The 17,770-nt window shown below is 44.5% G+C and overlaps 2 protein-coding genes across 6 annotated transcripts in view; one reads left to right on the top strand and one right to left on the bottom strand.

Moving 5' to 3' along the window:
- The window catches only part of LOC117654449 (cytochrome b5 reductase 4), a 20,671-nt gene extending 14,295 nt beyond the window's left edge, over positions 1-6,376 (bottom strand). Inside the window, exons 1-3 of one of the 2 annotated variants that reach the window (XM_034401086.1) lie at positions 6,249-6,326; positions 6,081-6,149; positions 5,784-5,911 (exon numbers count right to left, since the gene is read on the bottom strand). In XM_034401086.1, coding sequence (XP_034256977.1) covers positions 5,784-5,874 — 91 coding nt within the window. In that variant the 5' untranslated portion in view covers positions 5,875-5,911; positions 6,081-6,149; positions 6,249-6,326. Of the gene's footprint in view, positions 1-5,783; positions 5,912-6,080; positions 6,150-6,248 lie in introns of both variants that reach the window. The other variant, XM_034401085.1, reaches the window with a different exon arrangement.
- Positions 6,377-7,371: 995 nt separating this feature from the next.
- Positions 7,372-17,698, top strand: LOC117654422 (phosphatidylinositol 3,4,5-trisphosphate 3-phosphatase and dual-specificity protein phosphatase PTEN). 4 transcript variants are annotated; one of them, XM_034401043.1, is made up of 10 exons: positions 7,372-8,040; positions 8,356-8,660; positions 8,738-8,845; positions 8,924-9,065; positions 9,151-9,314; positions 9,394-9,560; positions 9,688-9,808; positions 9,897-10,083; positions 10,802-10,832; positions 11,614-14,885. In XM_034401043.1, exons 1-9 carry the CDS (start codon positions 7,947-7,949, stop codon positions 10,825-10,827), a joined length of 1,314 nt encoding a protein of 437 aa, XP_034256934.1. In that variant the 5' UTR covers positions 7,372-7,946; the 3' UTR covers positions 10,828-10,832; positions 11,614-14,885. The 4 variants fall into 4 exon arrangements, with proteins under 4 accessions (XP_034256934.1, XP_034256935.1, XP_034256936.1 ...); XM_034401044.1 differs by lacking the exons at positions 10,802-10,832; positions 11,614-14,885 and adding an exon at positions 17,298-17,698; XM_034401045.1 differs by lacking the exons at positions 10,802-10,832; positions 11,614-14,885 and adding an exon at positions 16,039-17,698.
- Positions 17,699-17,770: the final 72 nt, after the last annotated feature.

Genomic DNA, 17,770 nt, shown 5'->3' with positions numbered 1-17,770 from the left:
GGGGCCTTTGAAAAATTTTAAAACGCCATTTTGCTTAAAAACGTCGGGGCCTTTTCGGGCGGGCAAGGGGCCCTGGGCTTCCTTGGGGAAACCCTTAACCCTTGGGGGAAAAACCCTTGGGGATCTGAAAACTTTTTGGGGGAATGGAGGGAACCAAAATTAGGTCAAAAACGCACCAAGCAAAAGGAAATTTTTTGGGGTTAAAAGGCCGTTTGGTTCAAAAATAAATTTCCCTTTTTTCCGGGGAAAAAAGGTTCATTTGGGTCCCCCAAAAACCAAAAAAAAATTCCCGGCCCATTGGTTTGGGAATCTTTTTGGAGGGAAATGGGAAAAAGGGGGCCAAAAAAAACCCCCAAAAAATTTCTTTGCGTTAAAACCCCCCAATCTGGCTCTACGCGAAACAAATCCTTTGCCAAAAAATTTGGGGGCCCCAAAAAAAAAAAAATTCCCAAAGCCCTGGAAAGTCAGTTAGGACCCCACATGGGGCGGGCCCCCCCTACTCCCCTTTCTCTTTAAAATCCCTCTCTCTCTCTCCCCCCTTCCCTTTTGCACAAAAAATTTTTGGGCCCTTAAATCCGGGGAAATGGAAAAGGGCATTTAAAAAAACCCTTTCAGAGGGGTTCATATCTGCATAATTTCGTCTTTTCCTTTTCCTTCCCCTCTCCTTTTTTGCGACTGGTTTGGAAGAAAGGGGGGGGAGGGGGGGAAAAAGGGGAAAGGGGGAAAGGGGGGGGGGGGAAAGGGGAGGGAACAGGGGGAGGGGGGGGAAAAAGGGGGGGGGGGGAAAGGGGAAAGGGAGGGGAAAGGGGGAGGGGGGGGAAAAGGGGGGAGGGGGGGGGAAAGGGGGAGGGGGGGGAAAAGGGGGGAGGGGGGGGGAAAGGGGGAGGGGGGGAAAGGGGGAGGGGGGGGAAAAGGGGGGGGGAGGGGAAAGGGGGAGGGGGGGGGAAGGGGGAAAAAGGGGAGGGGGGAAAAAGGGGGGAAAGGGGGGGGGGAAAAGGGGGGGGGGGGGGAAGGGGGAAAGGGGGGGGGGGGGGGGAGGGGGGGGAGGGGAAAGGGGGGGGGAGGGGAAAGGGGGGGGGAAAAGGGGGGGAGGGGGGGGAAAGGGGGGACGGGGGGAAGGGGGGAGGGGGGGAAGGGGGGGCGAGGGGGGAAAGGGGGGGGGGGGGGGGGGGGGGGGGGGGGGGGGGGGGGGGGGGGGGAAAAGGGGGGGGGGGGGGGGGGGGGGGGGGGGGGGAAGGGGGGGGGAGGAGGGGACAATACGAATAAGGGCTACACAAAGCTGAGCCGTTCCTGCTCACATTTCGCTGTGCCCAGCCCGTCTATCTCCAATCAGGCTCGCCGAACCCGGCCGAACAGAGCGAGCCGAACGCGGCGCTGGAGGGGCGGGAAACGGGGGCTGGAACGGGGGCTGGAAAGGGGGTGGAACGGGGGCTGGAACGGGGGCTGGAAAGGGGGGCTGGAACGGGGGCGGGAAAAGGGGGGCTGGAACGGGGGCGGGAAAAGGGGGGCTGGAACGGGGGGCTGGAACGGGGGCTGGAACGGGGGCTGGAAGGGGGGGGCGGGAAAAGGGGGGCTGGAAGGGGGGGGAAAAGGGGGGGCTGGAACGGGGGCTGGAACGGGGGCTGGAACGGGGGCTGGAACGGGGGCTGGAAAGGGGGGCTGGAACGGGGGCTGGAACGGGGGCTGGAAGGGGGGGTGGAACGGGGGCTGGAACGGGGGCTGGAAAGGGGGGCTGGAAGGGGGCTGGAACGGGGGCTGGAACGGGGGCTGGAAGGGGGGCGGGAAAAGGGGGGGCGGGAAAACGGGGGCTGGAAGGGGGGCGGGAACGGGGGCGGGAACGGGGGCTGGAAAGGGGGGCTGGAACGGGGCTGCAGGGGCCGCGCGCGGAGAACAAAGGATGGGGCGGGACAAAACGGCGGAAATGAGAACGGGAAAATAATTGAGATGTGTAGCAAACCGTGGCAGGAGGCAAAAAAAGGGGAGGGGGCTGCTTCATCCCTGGGCCCACAACACCGCAACGCGGCGCAACGCACAGCCAAGGGGCGGAGGTTGGGCGACAACAGTGCGCTGCGGACAGCAGGAGGGTGCGGTAAAAATGAAAGCCCTGGCTTGCCGTGGCTTACCTACCCACAACGAAAATGGCAGTGTATCGATGCGGACGTCGTGGTTTCGGCGCAACAGTTGTGCTGGCGACAGATAGCCGTAAGAGCGATAACGGACGGACCTCCTGCTACACCGTTACGGCCGAGTTTATTTCTACTCCCCCTCACCCCCACCAAAACCCCACCCCCGAAACCGCATTACCCGCTTTAACGTCGATCAGCGCGAGAGCAATCCTTCTCCCTCTCACTCCAAACGCCGCCCCCCTCTCGCCCCCTCTCGCCGCCTCTCACTCCCACTGCCCCGCGGCGTGCCGTCCCGCGCCAAATCGCATTGGGCGGACTGATCACTCCCACTGCCCCGCGGCGTGCCGTCCCGCGCCAAATCGCATTGGGCGGACTGATCACTCCCACTGCCCCGCGGCGTGCCGTCCCGCGCCAAATCGCATTGGGCGGACTGATCACTCCCACTGCCCCGCGGCGTGCCGTCCCGCGCCAAATCGCATTGGGCGGACTGATCACTCCCACTGCCCCGCGGCGTGCCGTCCCGCGCCAAATCGCATTGGGCGGACTGATCACTCCCACTGCCCCGCGGCGTGCCGTCCCGCGCCAAATCGCATTGGGCGGACTGATCACTCCCACTGCCCCGCGGCGTGCCGTCCCGCGCCAAATCGCATTGGGCGGACTGATCACTCCCACTGCCCCGCGGCGTGCCGTCCCGCGCCAAATCGCATTGGGCGGACTGATCACTCCCACTGCCCCGCGGCGTGCCGTCCCGCGCCAAATCGCATTGGGCGGACTGATCACTCCCACTGCCCCGCGGCGTGCCGTCCCGCGCCAAATCGCATTGGGCGGACTGATCACTCCCACTGCCCCGCGGCGTGCCGTCCCGCGCCAAATCGCATTGGGCGGACTGATCACTCCCACTGCCCCGCGGCGTGCCGTCCCGCGCCAAATCGCATTGGGCGGACTGATCACTCCCACTGCCCCGCGGCGTGCCGTCCCGCGCCAAATCGCATTGGGCGGACTGATCACTCCCACTGCCCCGCGGCGTGCCGTCCCGCGCCAAATCGCATTGGGCGGACTGATCACTCCCACTGCCCCGCGGCGTGCCGTCCCGCGCCAAATCGCATTGGGCGGACTGATCACTCCCACTGCCCCGCGGCGTGCCGTCCCGCGCCAAATCGCATTGGGCGGACTGATCACTCCCACTGCCCCGCGGCGTGCCGTCCCGCGCCAAATCGCATTGGGCGGACTGATCACTCCCACTGCCCCGCGGCGTGCCGTCCCGCGCCAAATCGCATTGGGCGGACTGATCACTCCCACTGCCCGCGGCGTGCCGTCCCGCGCCAAATCGCATGGGCGGACTGATCACTCCCACTGCCCCGCGGCGTGCCGTCCCGCGCCAAATCGCATTGGGCGGACTGATCACTCCCACTGCCCCGCGGCGTGCCGTCCCGCGCCAAATCGCATTGGGCGGACTGATCAATCCCACCGCAGAGCGCCGCAGAGAGCGAGAGAGGATTAGGGACCAGCGGATAGGTCGAGCGGAACCAGTGTCCCCCCCCCCCTTTCCGGACACGGACACACACACACACTCATAGGGGGCATTAGGAGGGCATAGCATTCCCCCGAGTAAACAAACATGGTGCTCATTTGTCGCCGCATGCCCGTAGGCTGGGCTGGCTGTTACGGTACGGCCTCGGGTATGACTGTTTCGTAGGGGCCAAATCTGGAACGCGTATCCACCTCTCCGCGAAGCACAAACAAACAATGGCACAATGCAAATAACCGCGCACAACGCTGAGTCGTTATTCGTGCGCAGCGAGGAGGACATGACGTCATGAGGAGAATAAGGGCTGGGGGGGGGGCAAAGGCGTGGGATAAATTCTTGACAATCCCTTCAAGTTACGCCTCTCTCGCTCGCTCGCTCTCTCTCTCTCTCTCTCTCTGCGTTTTCGCACAATCGAGCGGGAAAGGCTGATGCCTCGGCGGAACGAAACGGAACGAAGGCGAAAAAGGGTGAGAGGGGGGGGGGCACGGGTTGGCCGGGAGGAAGAAGATCCATCACAAGCGGCAAGGGGGGATGAGCCCAGCAGCCAAGCGTAGCAAGCGCACGACGAGCGCGATCTCATTAGAGGCCTGCCGCAGCCACGCAGCCACAGCGGGCTGGGAGTCGTCGCTCTGTCTCTCTCGCACTCATGGGGCGTCCGGCATGGGTGGGAGAGAGACAGGGCGACGAGAACGACTCTCGGAATGAGGCTGCGGCCGACCGGGCTAGGACAGCTAGGACTTGGGAGGGAGGGGCGGGGAAGCGCCGAGCTGCGCCGAGTCCGCCGAGAAAAGGGGAACTGCGAAAGCTTCAGACTCCGTCGCCTGCCTTTCTGGTGCCACTCGAGGAGGGGTAAGGGTTCCGAAGGGTTCAGCGGACTGATTCCGAGGTCTCTCCCTCGCACTTTCCGGGGCGTTCCGTAAGGGTGACAGAGACAGAGTCTGACTGACCGACGAGAGCCCCCGCAGGAGTGCCCTGCTGGTCCTGCCATGGCCGAGGCCATGGCCCTGCCCGCAGCATGGCACCTGGGCAGCGGGGCAGTGTCGGGTTTCGTCGAGGGCCTCGGCCCTTACGTACCCTGCCCGACCCCGTCCGCAGCGGTCCGCAGACCCCGTCCCTATCACTCCCAGGTCCCTGTCGGCCTAGACCCTTGCCCGAGCCCTTGCCCGAACCGGACTCCATTTGCAGGGAACAGCGTTTCGCGGGGTAGAATCTATTGAAGAGAGGGAGGAGAGGAATGGGGTGCGCCCGAGGGGGCAAAAACTCGCGCAATCATGTGTACACGGCCCCCGAAATCACAGGCGAATCATTGAGAATCACGCGAAATCAAGCAATCCGAAATCAGCCAAAATCACTTAAATCGACCGAATTAGGCAGAATCCACGAAACCAGCCCAAATCCGTCCGAAATCATTTCTTTCCGAACACATCACACGCAATCACGCTCAACATCACCCTGGTCCCGTCGCGAAATAAGGCAAAATCAGCCATGAAATCAATTAAAACCATGCGCAATCATTGCGTTTTCCGAATCATGTGTACACGAAAATCCCGAGTTTTTGCCCCCTCGGGTGCGCCTAGGACAATTTGGGCCCATATTGGCACGCACCAGTAGACTAATTCCGAGAGTCATTGTCGTCGCTCTGTCTCTGTCGCAGCTATACGGGACACCCCCCAATGAGTGCGAGAGAGGCAGAGCGACGAAAACGACTCTCGGAATCGGTCTGCAGGGTACGTCCGCAAGCCGCACAATGGAGGGTGAAAACCACGCCAACGCAGAAATCAAACGGTGAAATTGAGCCCGAACTTGACATTGAATGGATGGCAATGGGTCAATGACAGGCGATTGTTCCATTGAACAAGTATGGTTGGGGACTCAATAAGTAGCCATGGTCAGTCGTCTCCTCCATGAGTGAGATAAAATATGGGTTGTTAATAGGAGCGTTTTCAGATTGCCCAAAGTCAAAAATATAGAAACATTAAATCTTTTTGTTTTATTGGAGCATAGAATGAAGATATCCCCTTAAACAGAACGATGGGAACTAACCAATAATGGTCTTGTATCTGACAAATTTCATTTATTCGTGGCTTATTAACTTAAAACTACTAAGCGTAAATGAGAAAAAATGTTACCTGTTGCAGAGCCCTGCTGCAAGGTCTGTATCTTGGGTGCTTCATCGGAGCGTTCTTTGTTGGCGCTGGCTGAAGGTGGCACAGATAACATATCTTAGGGGAATCCTAACTCCTACACCAGGGAACATCTGTAAAAGAATTTTACAAGTATTGATTGAAACACTATATCAAAACATCCAACTTTGAAGTTTTCATACAATGATTAATTTCAGACTGTAAGAGCAGTTTCACTTTCGAACCTTCAACTTTATTGAAATGACACAATTAAGTGTTACTAGAGTGAGTGTAAAAACAAACCAGGAGAAACATTGAACAGGAAGAGCAGTCTCACGAACAAGGTTAGATTTTCGGTCGTCGAGTCAGGAGCTCCATGGCAACACAAATATGTTAGGACCTTAATGTGTGGGTGTTACAAGATTCATCACAAGAAAGAGCTTTTATCAAGACAAGTGTTGACAAACTTACAAGACAAACTTCAAGTAGGTATTCAGTATTCGCCCATATTTGACTGAACCAGCGCCAGCAGCGCCAGAGCAGCGCCAGCAGACAACAGACAACCCAAGCAGGGTCTAGGATCCGGGCCGAAAACTGAGGAGCCACTGTGACGTCACGGACACGGTGGTGGGTGGTGGGGGCACCGATGTGAAGAGGGGGGGGGGGGGCTTCCCCGCTTTGATAAGCAGCCAGCTGAATGAACATTTGAGAGTTGTCAAGAATTTTTAATGTTGTCAAGTCAATGACGTGGTAAATATGCTCATAAACGCTTTCTTATTGCCAAATAAATACTATACAACGCAAGATAATCTGACGAGAATAATAAATTCATTCATGATCCACAAGTCATGATTCTCTTGGGGAGGACATGGTCACCAGAAAAATTTTGGGACTTTGAATAAAATAAATAGATGAAGATCTTTATTTATTTTGATTGTAGCATTTCTACTAAATTGCTATTGAAAACCCTAACTATTAAGTCATGTCTTCAACGGTTCTGAGTAACAAAAGTCTCTTCAAGCTAAAGCTTTTAAGCAAATTTGTGCCCTGCCACTAATGTTTGAGTCTCTCTTTTCAACTTTAAGGTTCATTTCGAATCTGTGGATGGATTTCTGATGGCATCTCAAATTTGTACAGCTCGTGAGACATTATGTTTCTTCTTCCCTTATAATTTATCAGTTCAATTTTGCATAGCTAAATTTAAAAATATTCTGTCACAGCTTTGCCATATGGATGAAGTCACCCAAATTTTTATTGATTATATAGACTTGACTATTATTGGTGCTTTGAAGTCTGAGTTTTGAACTACTGTGTTACCCTCTGTTAGTGACTTACAAATTTAAAAATAATAATAATTTTGTGAGTTACGCAAGTCTTTGCAGAAAAAAGTTAATTGAGTTTAAGTGTCATATGCCACTTTGCATTTCCAAGGGTTCCTTTAGCCTTTACCTCCAAAGTAAAAACGTTTCAGATAAAATGAAACTTAGCTGCGGCCAGCTGGAAGCACCTACTGCTGCCTCCACTAGCCTCCACCGGTGCCCCCACCACCGCGTTCGTGACGTCAGAGCGGCTCCTGAGTTATCTGCCCGAATACAAATCCTTGGTCTCAGAAAGCTGAGGACGCCATTGGCCATTGCTTAGTGCAGCATTGACAAAGGAACACAGTAGTCTAGCGTTTTGTAGTTGCTGAATTTCATTGAATGTGATTTCAATCACGTTAAAATGTGCACCCCCATTATGCACTCATGCCGCGAGTGCTGAGGTCTTTGGTTGGATCTCCGTGTGAGGAGCCAAAGACCAGCGTGACAGATCGGGCAGCGGGCATCGCATCGGGCATCGGGCATTTCCTCCACTAGGCTTGATTCAGCTCGGCGAGCCCGTGTGCACAAGTGCACAATTAGAAGAACATCAGATCGTCGCTCTGTCGGCAAACCGGGCTTCCATCTCAATTTATTCCTGCGCTTTGGAAAAACATTGATCCGATAGCTCCATTTGACGAGACAGACACTGCGCTTCTTCGCTAGACGAGTGCATAACCTAATGTTTGGGTTAGCATTTTTATGGGTGAATGCATTTCTCACAGAAAAGAATTGTTAGTGAACAGAGCAAATGTAATGGTACCCAAGTGGTGGACATGAGTTTGTTGACTGGTATTTGCTATACCTGAAAATGGCCAACAACAAATTAACAAATCCCATTAAGGGCTTAGTCAGCAAGCGAAGAAAGCGGTATACTCAAGATGGGTTCAACTTGGACCTTACCTGTATCCTTTGATTAAAGTGTGCCATGTTTGAATTGCGTCAGTTTTGTCTTCATCCCTTAAGTGTATAGTTCAGTTGGAAGGGAAAGAATATGGAGTATTATTTGCTCAGCGCCCATATCTCTGTTACCTTATCGACTGATTTTGAAGTAATCAACATCATATTAATGAGATGCTTAATTTCTCTTTGTACTTTTGCTGCTTTGTAGATTAATAATTTCTGTTTTTCTTTGTTGAGATCAGCAAATCTAATGTCTTCATTTCACTGCAAGGAATGTTCATTAATGTGACTCTTTTTCCTTAACTGTATTTCCTCAGACATCCAGAGCAATCTCATTGCAATGGGTTTTCCAGCAGAGAAATTAGAAGGAGTTTATCGTAATCATATTGATGATGTGTATAAGTTTCTAGAAAAGAAACACAAGGACCACTATAAGATTTACAATCTTTGTTCTGAAAGAACATACGATGTTGCTAAATTTCATAATAGAGTTTCCATTTATCCTTTTGATGATCACAATCCCCCTACAATGGAGCTTATTCAACCCTTCTGTGCTGATGTTCACAAATGGCTTTCACAAGACTCAAAGAATGTAGCTGCTGTACATTGTAAAGCTGGAAAGGTATCATTACTTGCCATGATTCATTCTTATAATTTTTTCAAATGAAAGTTCCTTAAGTTACTTTTTGTTGTTTCCAGGGCCGGACAGGTACAATGGTGTGTTGTTATATGCTACATGCCAAGCTCTTTCCAACTGCCAGTGAAGCCCTGAGCTACTATGGAGATAAGCGAACTCATGATAAGAAGGTACTTCAATTTTTAGCCCATCTCAGACTTGAGTGTAGAAAATTGTGCATTTTCTCATCCATTTGACTTCTCTTGCAGGGTGTTACGATTCCAAGTCAGCGCAGATATGTTGAATATTATGCCTCTCTTGTACAAGAGCAATTGGTGTATCGCCCAGTAACTTTAACTATAAGAGAAATAAGGCTAGAACCTATGCCAGTTTTAAATGGTGGTCAAAGCAGTAAGTTACACAAGCAGCTGAAGTCATCTAAATTTTCTTCTCTTCTTTGATACCTCAGTTAAAAATCTTAATTTTTTTGTTTCAGGTATCATGTTTACAATATCAATGAGAAACAATAAACTCTATCAATCACAAATCTATGAAGTTAAAAAGGGTGCTCCGTCACTCACAATAAATTTAGAGCTCTGTGTATATCTTAACGATGACATAAAAGTGGAGTTTTTCAACAAACCAAAAATGATGAGGAAGGTCAGTATATGAATGAACAAGTGGAATATCACCTATAAGGTTTTGTTTGAGTTATAATTTGCTGTATTTAATATTACAGGAAAAACTTTTCCACTTTTGGTTTAACACCTTTTTTGTAAGAGAAGAAGCGACCCTTGTACCTGAACCGAAAGAAAATGGGAATGATGTTGAAAGACCTGAGCGAACTACTAGAGCGCTCAGCTATGATGAGGAGGCTCAGATAGGCCAGTGCGATGCCAGCAGCAGGTCAGTAAGGCGACATAACCTTCAAAATTGTGATAGCAAATTGACTTGTAAAATTGTGTAGCTATTGCAGACAATAGGTTTTATCCTTTTTTCTATTTCATTTTTATCTATGTTTTACTTTTTCCAGAACAAGGTCTTTGGCTCCACTGAATCCAGATACTAAAGTGGTTATCCTCCGGCTTGACAAGTGGGAACTCGACGATGCCCACAAGGATAAACAAAATAAAATTTATGCATCAGATTTTAGGGTCAGTTTGAAGTTTTTATCTGGTCTTAAAAAGAAGCAAATAGAAGCACAGATTTTGTTAAAGTGTTAAACTACTTATATTTCTTTAGGTGCATGTGTCAATGGCTCGATTGCCTCCTGAACCTTCAGATTGGCACAAGTCCCATCTGCACTCCAGCAATGTTATGAACCCTCATGACACTCCAAGTGAATCATCTGAGGCTGATTCCACGGACCCTTCAACGGCTGAGGAGGAAGAAGATGATGAAGAGGAAGAGGAAGATGGGTGGGAATCTGGTGAGTGACAAAAGCTTTGTCTCAAAGTCATCCTGAAACAAAATGCTTCTGTAATTTGGTTTTCCTTAACCTTGCATGTTCAATATGATCTGATCAGTGGTCATAACTTTTAAGTGTATCTCACTGTAATCTTAAGATTTCCTCAACCTTATTATTACTACGGTCAGTGTTCTTGTTCCTAAAATATTTACTGATTGTGCGGTGTAATGATAATTGCATTAGTGCTAGAGCATCACATTACCTGTATGGAAAGTATGTTAAAGGTTTCTTATTTCTCTCATCCACTCCTCTTATTTGCCTGTTTTAAGCACTTTACCCTCTGTACAAATGACAAGCAATGTGTCCTTTTTTGAAAAGATTATATTTTTAAATCAAGCTTAACACCCAGTGGCTTTGGAGCTTCTTTACCACTCAAATTTTCCTATTTCATATTTTGTATTAACTTTTGCTTATCCAGCACTTTGCTACATTGTCATTTGTGGCCTCATTACTTATGAAATAATAGATTGTGCAATACCCTTGCATATGTTACAGCTAACACAAATATTTGTAGATGGTGGGACATATTTTCATACTATACATAGAATTTTACCGAGTTTTAATCAATTTTATGCTTTCAAGTTTATGTTTGTTGATTTTCTTAAATTATGTCCTTTGTGCTGAATTGTTCTATAGTTATTTTTTTCCTTTTCTCTCCTTTTTTTATTGGTACTATAAGCTGCAAGGCACGTCGCCGAACTTTAACCAAGGTGCGCATTTCTCTTTGAAATAATTGTAAGAATGTTAGTTTTTCACAATTGAATCTGCATCTGGATTTTCATGCATGTTCCACTTAGATTTCCTCACTTCAGCTATTTGAATGGAGCAGACCTGCTTGAATATGCATGAGATAATATCATTTGAGTTGTTTTGAAACTAGCCTTTCGATTGTTTTCAGAAATAACAAGATCTGGAAAAGTCTTGTATTTTGCCTTTCTGCTTCTACTTAATCTTTGGTTTGGGCTGGGCTCCACTCTACTTTGTTTTAACAGCAAAGTCACTGAGTCATTAGATCTTTTAAAAGGTGTTACTTATTATTTTGTTCAATAATGTGACATCTTGACTTCAAATTTTCTATGCAAGTTTCTTTCTTTCTTTTGCTAATATCCTGAACTGCTTTCTCTATTTGCTGTATACTCCAAATTGCTTAGAGTTTCTTTTACTTGTCACAGTGCAAGACTGAATGGAACCAATCGATTTCTCTAAAGATTAAATCATCTTTGATATTGCTTCCAAACTAGTCTCATGCTGGTCCAATGACCAATCTATATTCAAATTAGATGGCTGTGTGTTCCTATTCTGTATTGCAGAATCCTCCTATGATCTGTATTGCAGAACCCTCCCATATCGATTTTAACAGCTATCAGTGTCATTTTGACAGTCAAATGTAGATGAGTTGACCTTCAACGGAGTGGTGATTGTCACTATTCAGTGAAATATGGTACGATAGGACTTGGTGCATATCTGACTTGGCCATGCCATGTTTCACAGTGGAGGCCACGGAGAGTCGCCGAGTGGGACGCTACAGCCTTCTGTCCAACTCAGAATTCTGCCCGTCGAATCAGCCTTTTGCTTAAGGAAGAACTCAAGCTGCTGCTGATGCGATTCACCACCCTGCTCCAACATTTGCCCAGTGAGAAAACAATTAAACTTTTATTAATGACAAATGTGTATTAGTAGATCAACTAAAAAAATTAAAAAAATGTAATTAGCTCTATAGGTTTTCATGACCAGGAATCAAAATTTTGTACCTTAGTAGGCCCTTTGTCTGGATTGGATTTTGTGGTTGTTTTATAGAAAAGTGTGCATTCATCCTGGCCTATCTTGGCTCTTGTTTTGGAGAAATGTCTTTTCTTTGGAGTGGAAATTGGGTGAGACAAGCTGCTAATTCTGCACTGTCTGTGTCTCTTCTTAAATATCTATGTATTTGGTTGTTATGATTTATTTGTACAAGGCAATCAATACCGAAGGATCTTTTTGACATGAGTATCTTCATCATTGATCTCTCATAAACCTTTCCTTTATCTAAGAAGCTTCTTATGTATTCTCAGATGAAGAAATTTGTGGTGGGTTTGCCTTTCTGTAGTTTTAAATTTTGAAGTGCAATACACCTTTGTCGATTCCCCCTCTCTCTCCCTATTTTAAACTTTTAAAAGAGATGAAAAGACACAGGCTAATATCAAATATCTGGTTTAGTTAGAATGCATGTGATTATTCTGGCACCAGATAATGTTATTGCTGTTTGTACAATCCTTTTAATCATTCTCTTCCAAAAAAACATATTCTCAAATCTGAATGTAGGGTCAAATTTTTATTTATCTTCTACCTATTTTCGTGTTTGTATGTTTGGTTGGGATCAGTGCTTGAGATGTTATTTTATATTTAAATGTTGCATTTAACTTGCAACATAGCATTTTCGTTTTTAAATTTAAAGACAATAAAGCAAACATTTAAGTTACCTGACTAGGAATTCTTAAGCCAACTCATGATCTGGTGACAGTAACCCTTGCTTCAGGTTGTCAGCATTGAAGTTGAAATGAAAGTAACAGTATTTTGTTCGTGGAGGATATTTATTGGAGGGTGAAACAAGAGCAAAGAGGGGCAGGATATTAGTGTACAAGTTTATGTCCACATTTCTACATTTGTTTTACACTATGTGCATATTTGTTTTTACTTCATCAATCCTTTTTTGGTGTGTGTGTGTGTGTGTGTGTGCGCGCGCGCGTGTATGCGTGTGTGATTGTCCAGTTTCTGGTTTATTGCTCGTGAAAACGCTAGTGCTATCAGCTTAAGCACTGACAGTTTGGTCTTTCTTTCCTATTTGTATAATTTAAGAGCTGTATGACTTACATTTACATCACTCAATTAAATGAACTTTTTAATTTTATGATTGCACAGCTCTTGAAATTTTGGGTTCAGATTATATTTGATTTTCCAATAGAGAGTTCTGAATTTGGTGGAAAATAACCGTACCATGTTTTTGATTTTACATTTCTTCTCAAAAACCATCTTTAAACGGATAACATTTTAAAACCAATAACTGAATTATTCCAAGGGAAGTTCTATTTGATTACCCTTTTTCACTTGGAGCAGAAGCTTTTGGTTTGACTTTGATTTTTGAGTAAACAATTTGCATATTGTAAAGTCTGGAACTCATGAGTATCTCATTTTTTTGCACATTGTTTTACTGTCACATGATCACTGTTCTGCACTACCAATGTGCTTTTTCAGCCCTCTGTCAATGAACCTCACAAGTGTTTAGAAGTTTTCTAGGTATATTGAGAAAGCTTAAGCTGTTACTGTTGCATATTTAAAATGCTAACCCTGTTATTATTGAAGTGGTTCAGTGCCTAGTGTTTAGCAAAATCAATTTGGATATGCTCCTGTGCCTGAAACCTGTGTGATCTCTTGTTTTCTTAAATGTAAGTTTTAAAGATGTACAGTCCTGTTTATGGTTGGATGCATAGAAGGGGTCAGTTCCCACAGGGTGTATCATGAAGTTATGTTTTGGAGCGTTGCTGTGATGTGGATGTTTTACACTTTGAGCCAATAGGCACAAGGTGTTTGCTGTAGGAGGTGGTTTGTTGCAAGTACAAATGTTCCATTTTCTCCCTAGCTTTATCAACTTGTTACAGTACTCCCTTATGCCTCTTCAAATTTAGATTCACTGAATTTCTTTAAATTAGGGGATATGGAAAGAAATATTCTTTGCTACAAGTCACCCAGCACACTTCAAATTTATTATTGTATGATGATTGAGCTTTGATGATAAATCAAAGTATCATTTAGGATGTTCCCTTTTTCAAGCTTGTTTATATTTTGATATTTTTCAATCTCCTCCTTTCCTCAGATTTATAATTTTTTATAATTTTTATGTTAGATAACCTGTTTTTGTTCAACTTGTGGAATTACTTTTAAAGTACTTTATTCACCTTAGGTACAAATTCAGCAACATGTGAAATTGTATTTCCCTTTTTTTTACGGTTTTCTTTACGTTTTTCTTTAAATGCTGAGATATGGATAGTTGTGAATGAGTTGTGGTATTGTCTAGGTATTGTTGACTTTTTTTCTCCTTTTGTATCTCTATCTTCTTTGAGATCTGTTAATAGATTTGAGTTGCACCACATAGTGGAAGAGTAGGACTGCTGTGTGTGGTACCTAGTGTGCTTCATGTACAATTTTGTACTATGTAGTACTTTGTATTACACTTTTGAAGCAATCGTTGTACATCACGGACTGAATGTATCATTCATCTGCATTAAAGAGCTGTACTTGTTTATGTACAGTTACGTTTAGTGCTGTGATTCTTGACTCTAAGCCAGTGTTATGTTGTGCAAACCTTTGTGTGGTGTATCTGCTTGATGACTATTTTTCCATAATATTGCATTATGTAGTTGAGTTTCATGTACAGTATTGTGCCATACCCTGATGTAACATAAATAAGTTGTACTCATTTATCATCAAGCTTTTTCACCCATACCTTACACAAAAGTGCTCTGTGTATAATGCAGTATGGTATCATCAACTACCATACTGTTTAATAACTCCTTTCTTTTTCTTTTATAAAACCTATACCACCTTCCTTTTTTTTCTTTTTTTTTTTTTTTTAATAGTCTATGTGAAAAGAGAACATTCATATTATAGGGAAATGAATTTGTATTATTCCCATTCAAAATATGAAGTGTTAAACTAAACCCCTTCCCCCCGAAAAATTCAAAAAAGGAAAGAAAAAAACATGAAAATTAAACACAGTTTTGAATGAACATGGTATATTAATTCCTTTCAGTCCCATACAGATTTACACTAAAGATACAAAGTGTTGGTCCCTACATCTACATATGAAACAAACCTTTCCCCTGCACCTTTCTCCACTTCCCTCGATGAAAATATGGTAAAAGAACTGCAGTCGTGGACAGCAACTATGCAGTGTGGTGAACACCATGTCTGAGGTAAATTTGTTTGTTACTGTGGTTATGCATGCGTTTGATCATCAAGCTAAACACAAACTATCGCTGAAGCTGATTTGATCGTAAGTTTCCTTTGGTTTTCACCACTTATTTAGTTATGCACAAAGAAATTTACTTACAATGTGCATTAGTGAGTGTTCTTTCTCTGTATAGATTGAGAGGTTTGTCCCATTAGAAGGCCCTTCCTCACTTGTACTGATAAAGTTGAAGGTGCAGAAGCTTTCCTGTTTGTAAATGTGTGAAACCAAAACCATTTATTCTGAAAGCACACTGAAAGTTATAAAAAATAATTTGCATCATTATCTTCAATGAATGATGCATATAGGAAAGTTATTTCTGAGGTGTATAGAAAAGTATCTTCCGCTTTGGTTATTACACTTAGTAATTACATGTTGTGTCCTGTACATGAGTGTGTGTGTGTTTGTGTGCGGTACTTCACCTCGACTGAACGCACTTGCCTTATTTTTGTTCGTGAATGTGCACATGATTTCTTAAAATGATATGCATTTTTAAACTTTTCTGAGCATGCTTACTGTTTTATCTGGTTGATTGTATTTGCTAGGAGATTATTTACTTGTGCATGTATTTTATTATTATTTTTTGTTTGTTTTAGTTTGTTTGATTGTTGTTTTTTTTTTGTTACACATACTTGAAATAGGAAACATCTTAAAATTTTGTTGTTGGATGGAAGGTACTAAATATATGATTGCCATATTTTAAACCACCTATGTCACGTTTAAATGGCCGCTTCAGCTATTCCTTCATCATGCTAGCATTTTCCCAACCATGGCACTGCATTGTCACATCATAGCTGCATGGATTCCTGTTTCTTTGGCAGAACCAGCACAGTTCATTTTACCCTGATGTGCTTCATGTGCTGTAATTCTTCTTGCATGGTCAGCCAGAATCAAGTGGTGTACTAACATGTTTTCTGTTGATTCTCTTGCAGGTGAATCAACATACCTGTGACCCTGCACGTTCCCGCGCTAGATGTGGTGCCTCCCTGCGCTTTACTAAGAATCTTTGTGGTGTGTGTGGGTACCATTGGTACTGGGTGCCATTCGACCATTACCATCCTCGAGCTCACTAACCCTGGATTTGGATTTTGGATTCTGCTCATTTGCTTGTCTTATGCCTCTTTTGCCCATGGCTTCATTCAGAGGACACAAATTCGCCAATTGCTTCTCATATTTCGTGCACAACTCTATCAAAATGGCATTCTTTAACATGATATCATATGCAATTTTGACTGGTTTTTTTTTTAAACTACAAAATCAACTTTATTTTTTTATTTGTTTGTCCTAAGAACAACCTTTGTTTTGATTTATTGAAGTCTGAATTGGTTTTGCTTATAAACCTTGTTTGAAAAATTTTATGAGAAAGATTTACTATTCTCCTTATCAAGTAATGAAGCTCAACAAGGTGAACTGAGAGTACATCAGAGCTGCCTTACATACAGTACCTGTTGCGTTTTTAAAGTTTTTTAGAGTAGCAATCGATACCCAGTGTAAAATCTTAGAAGTTTGGAACTTTTTTTTAGAACTAATTTGTGTGAACGCGCGCGTGTTTGTGTACAATTGATGTGTATGTATGGATGTAAATGGATTTAAATGGGTGTAAATTGGTTTTCGTGGGAGATGAACCTAAATCTACTAAAACGTTGGTTCCTGAAACTTTTGAAAGTCTCCCAAAGAGATGAACGATTTTAAATGCTTCCTTTTAATTGAATGTTATTTTGAATCATAGGGACATTTTTACCAGCCTCACACAATATGATGATTGTGCGAGTCCAAAGCTTAAATTTTTGCATATTAATGAATGTTACCTTATTCCTTCTATGATTCTTCTTAAAACCTCAACATGACAGGCGTTTGACAATGTCTTGGCACTACTTTTAAACTATCGTATTCATTGTGTTGAATCGGACATCACAGAATTTTGTCAATTTCAAATATGTGACTCCACATGTATCAAATATGATTCCCAAGTTTGACAGAGAATATTTTGGTGTGTTGAATAATATTATGGTTTTGCTACACCCATTCAGTAAAAAAAGAGTTAGAAGCAAGGCTTTTAAATTTTCACTACATCGTTACCAATTAATTTAATTTGTATGGCAACTTGAATACCATTTCATAATCTCAGAAATGTTTTGTAATTATTGTATTATATCTCTTTAGTTTTAGTGTGTCCTTTTATCTTTTTCAGGATGTAGAGAAAAGAAGTTGTAATTCATCATCTGCAGTTCCTATCCACTACATCAATTGTTTGTTATTTTAATTCAAAACTGTTGTTAAAAAAAGATAGGTTCTTTCCATCAAATTTGTTGCTTTACTTTGCTTTTACTCATAGATGTAAAACGATTCTGCTGACTTTGCTTTAATGACCAAAATATTTTTTACATTTGTAGTAGCTTCCTTTTTGAGTCACAGTTCTCAACAAGGAAAGTACTAGTTTTGTGCTATGAAGAGGCCAATGATTGTGTGTTCAATGAAGAAGTAGAGGATTCTAGTGATATTTTGAATGTTCCTTGGACTGAGAATCATGAATTGATTTTGTCATATACATTGATTCCTGTATACAATCGAATAAACAACGTTTTTCGCTCATTGGGCATGATGGTCACTTATTTTCCTTTCACCTTTGACAACTCCTGCAGTTATAAAAATCAAATCTCTCAG

The sequence above is a fragment of the Thrips palmi genome, unplaced genomic scaffold (genome assembly GCF_012932325.1).
Source record: "Thrips palmi isolate BJ-2018 unplaced genomic scaffold, TpBJ-2018v1 HiC_scaffold_10, whole genome shotgun sequence".
NCBI lineage: Eukaryota > Metazoa > Arthropoda > Insecta > Thysanoptera > Thripidae > Thrips > Thrips palmi.
This window is presented reverse-complemented; position numbering and strand designations above follow the sequence as displayed.

Excerpts from the sequence above, each read along its gene's own strand:
- LOC117654422 (XM_034401042.1), top strand. The coding sequence starts at position 7,947 with ATGGCCAACAACAAATTAACAAATCCCATTAAGGGCTTAGTCAGCAAG. Across the intron at positions 9,066-9,150 it reads TTTAAATGGTGGTCAAAGCA|GTATCATGTTTACAATATCA; the intron begins GTAAGTTACACA and ends TTTTTGTTTCAG. Across the intron at positions 10,084-11,613 it reads GGAAGATGGGTGGGAATCTG|TGGAGGCCACGGAGAGTCGC; the intron begins GTGAGTGACAAA and ends CATGTTTCACAG.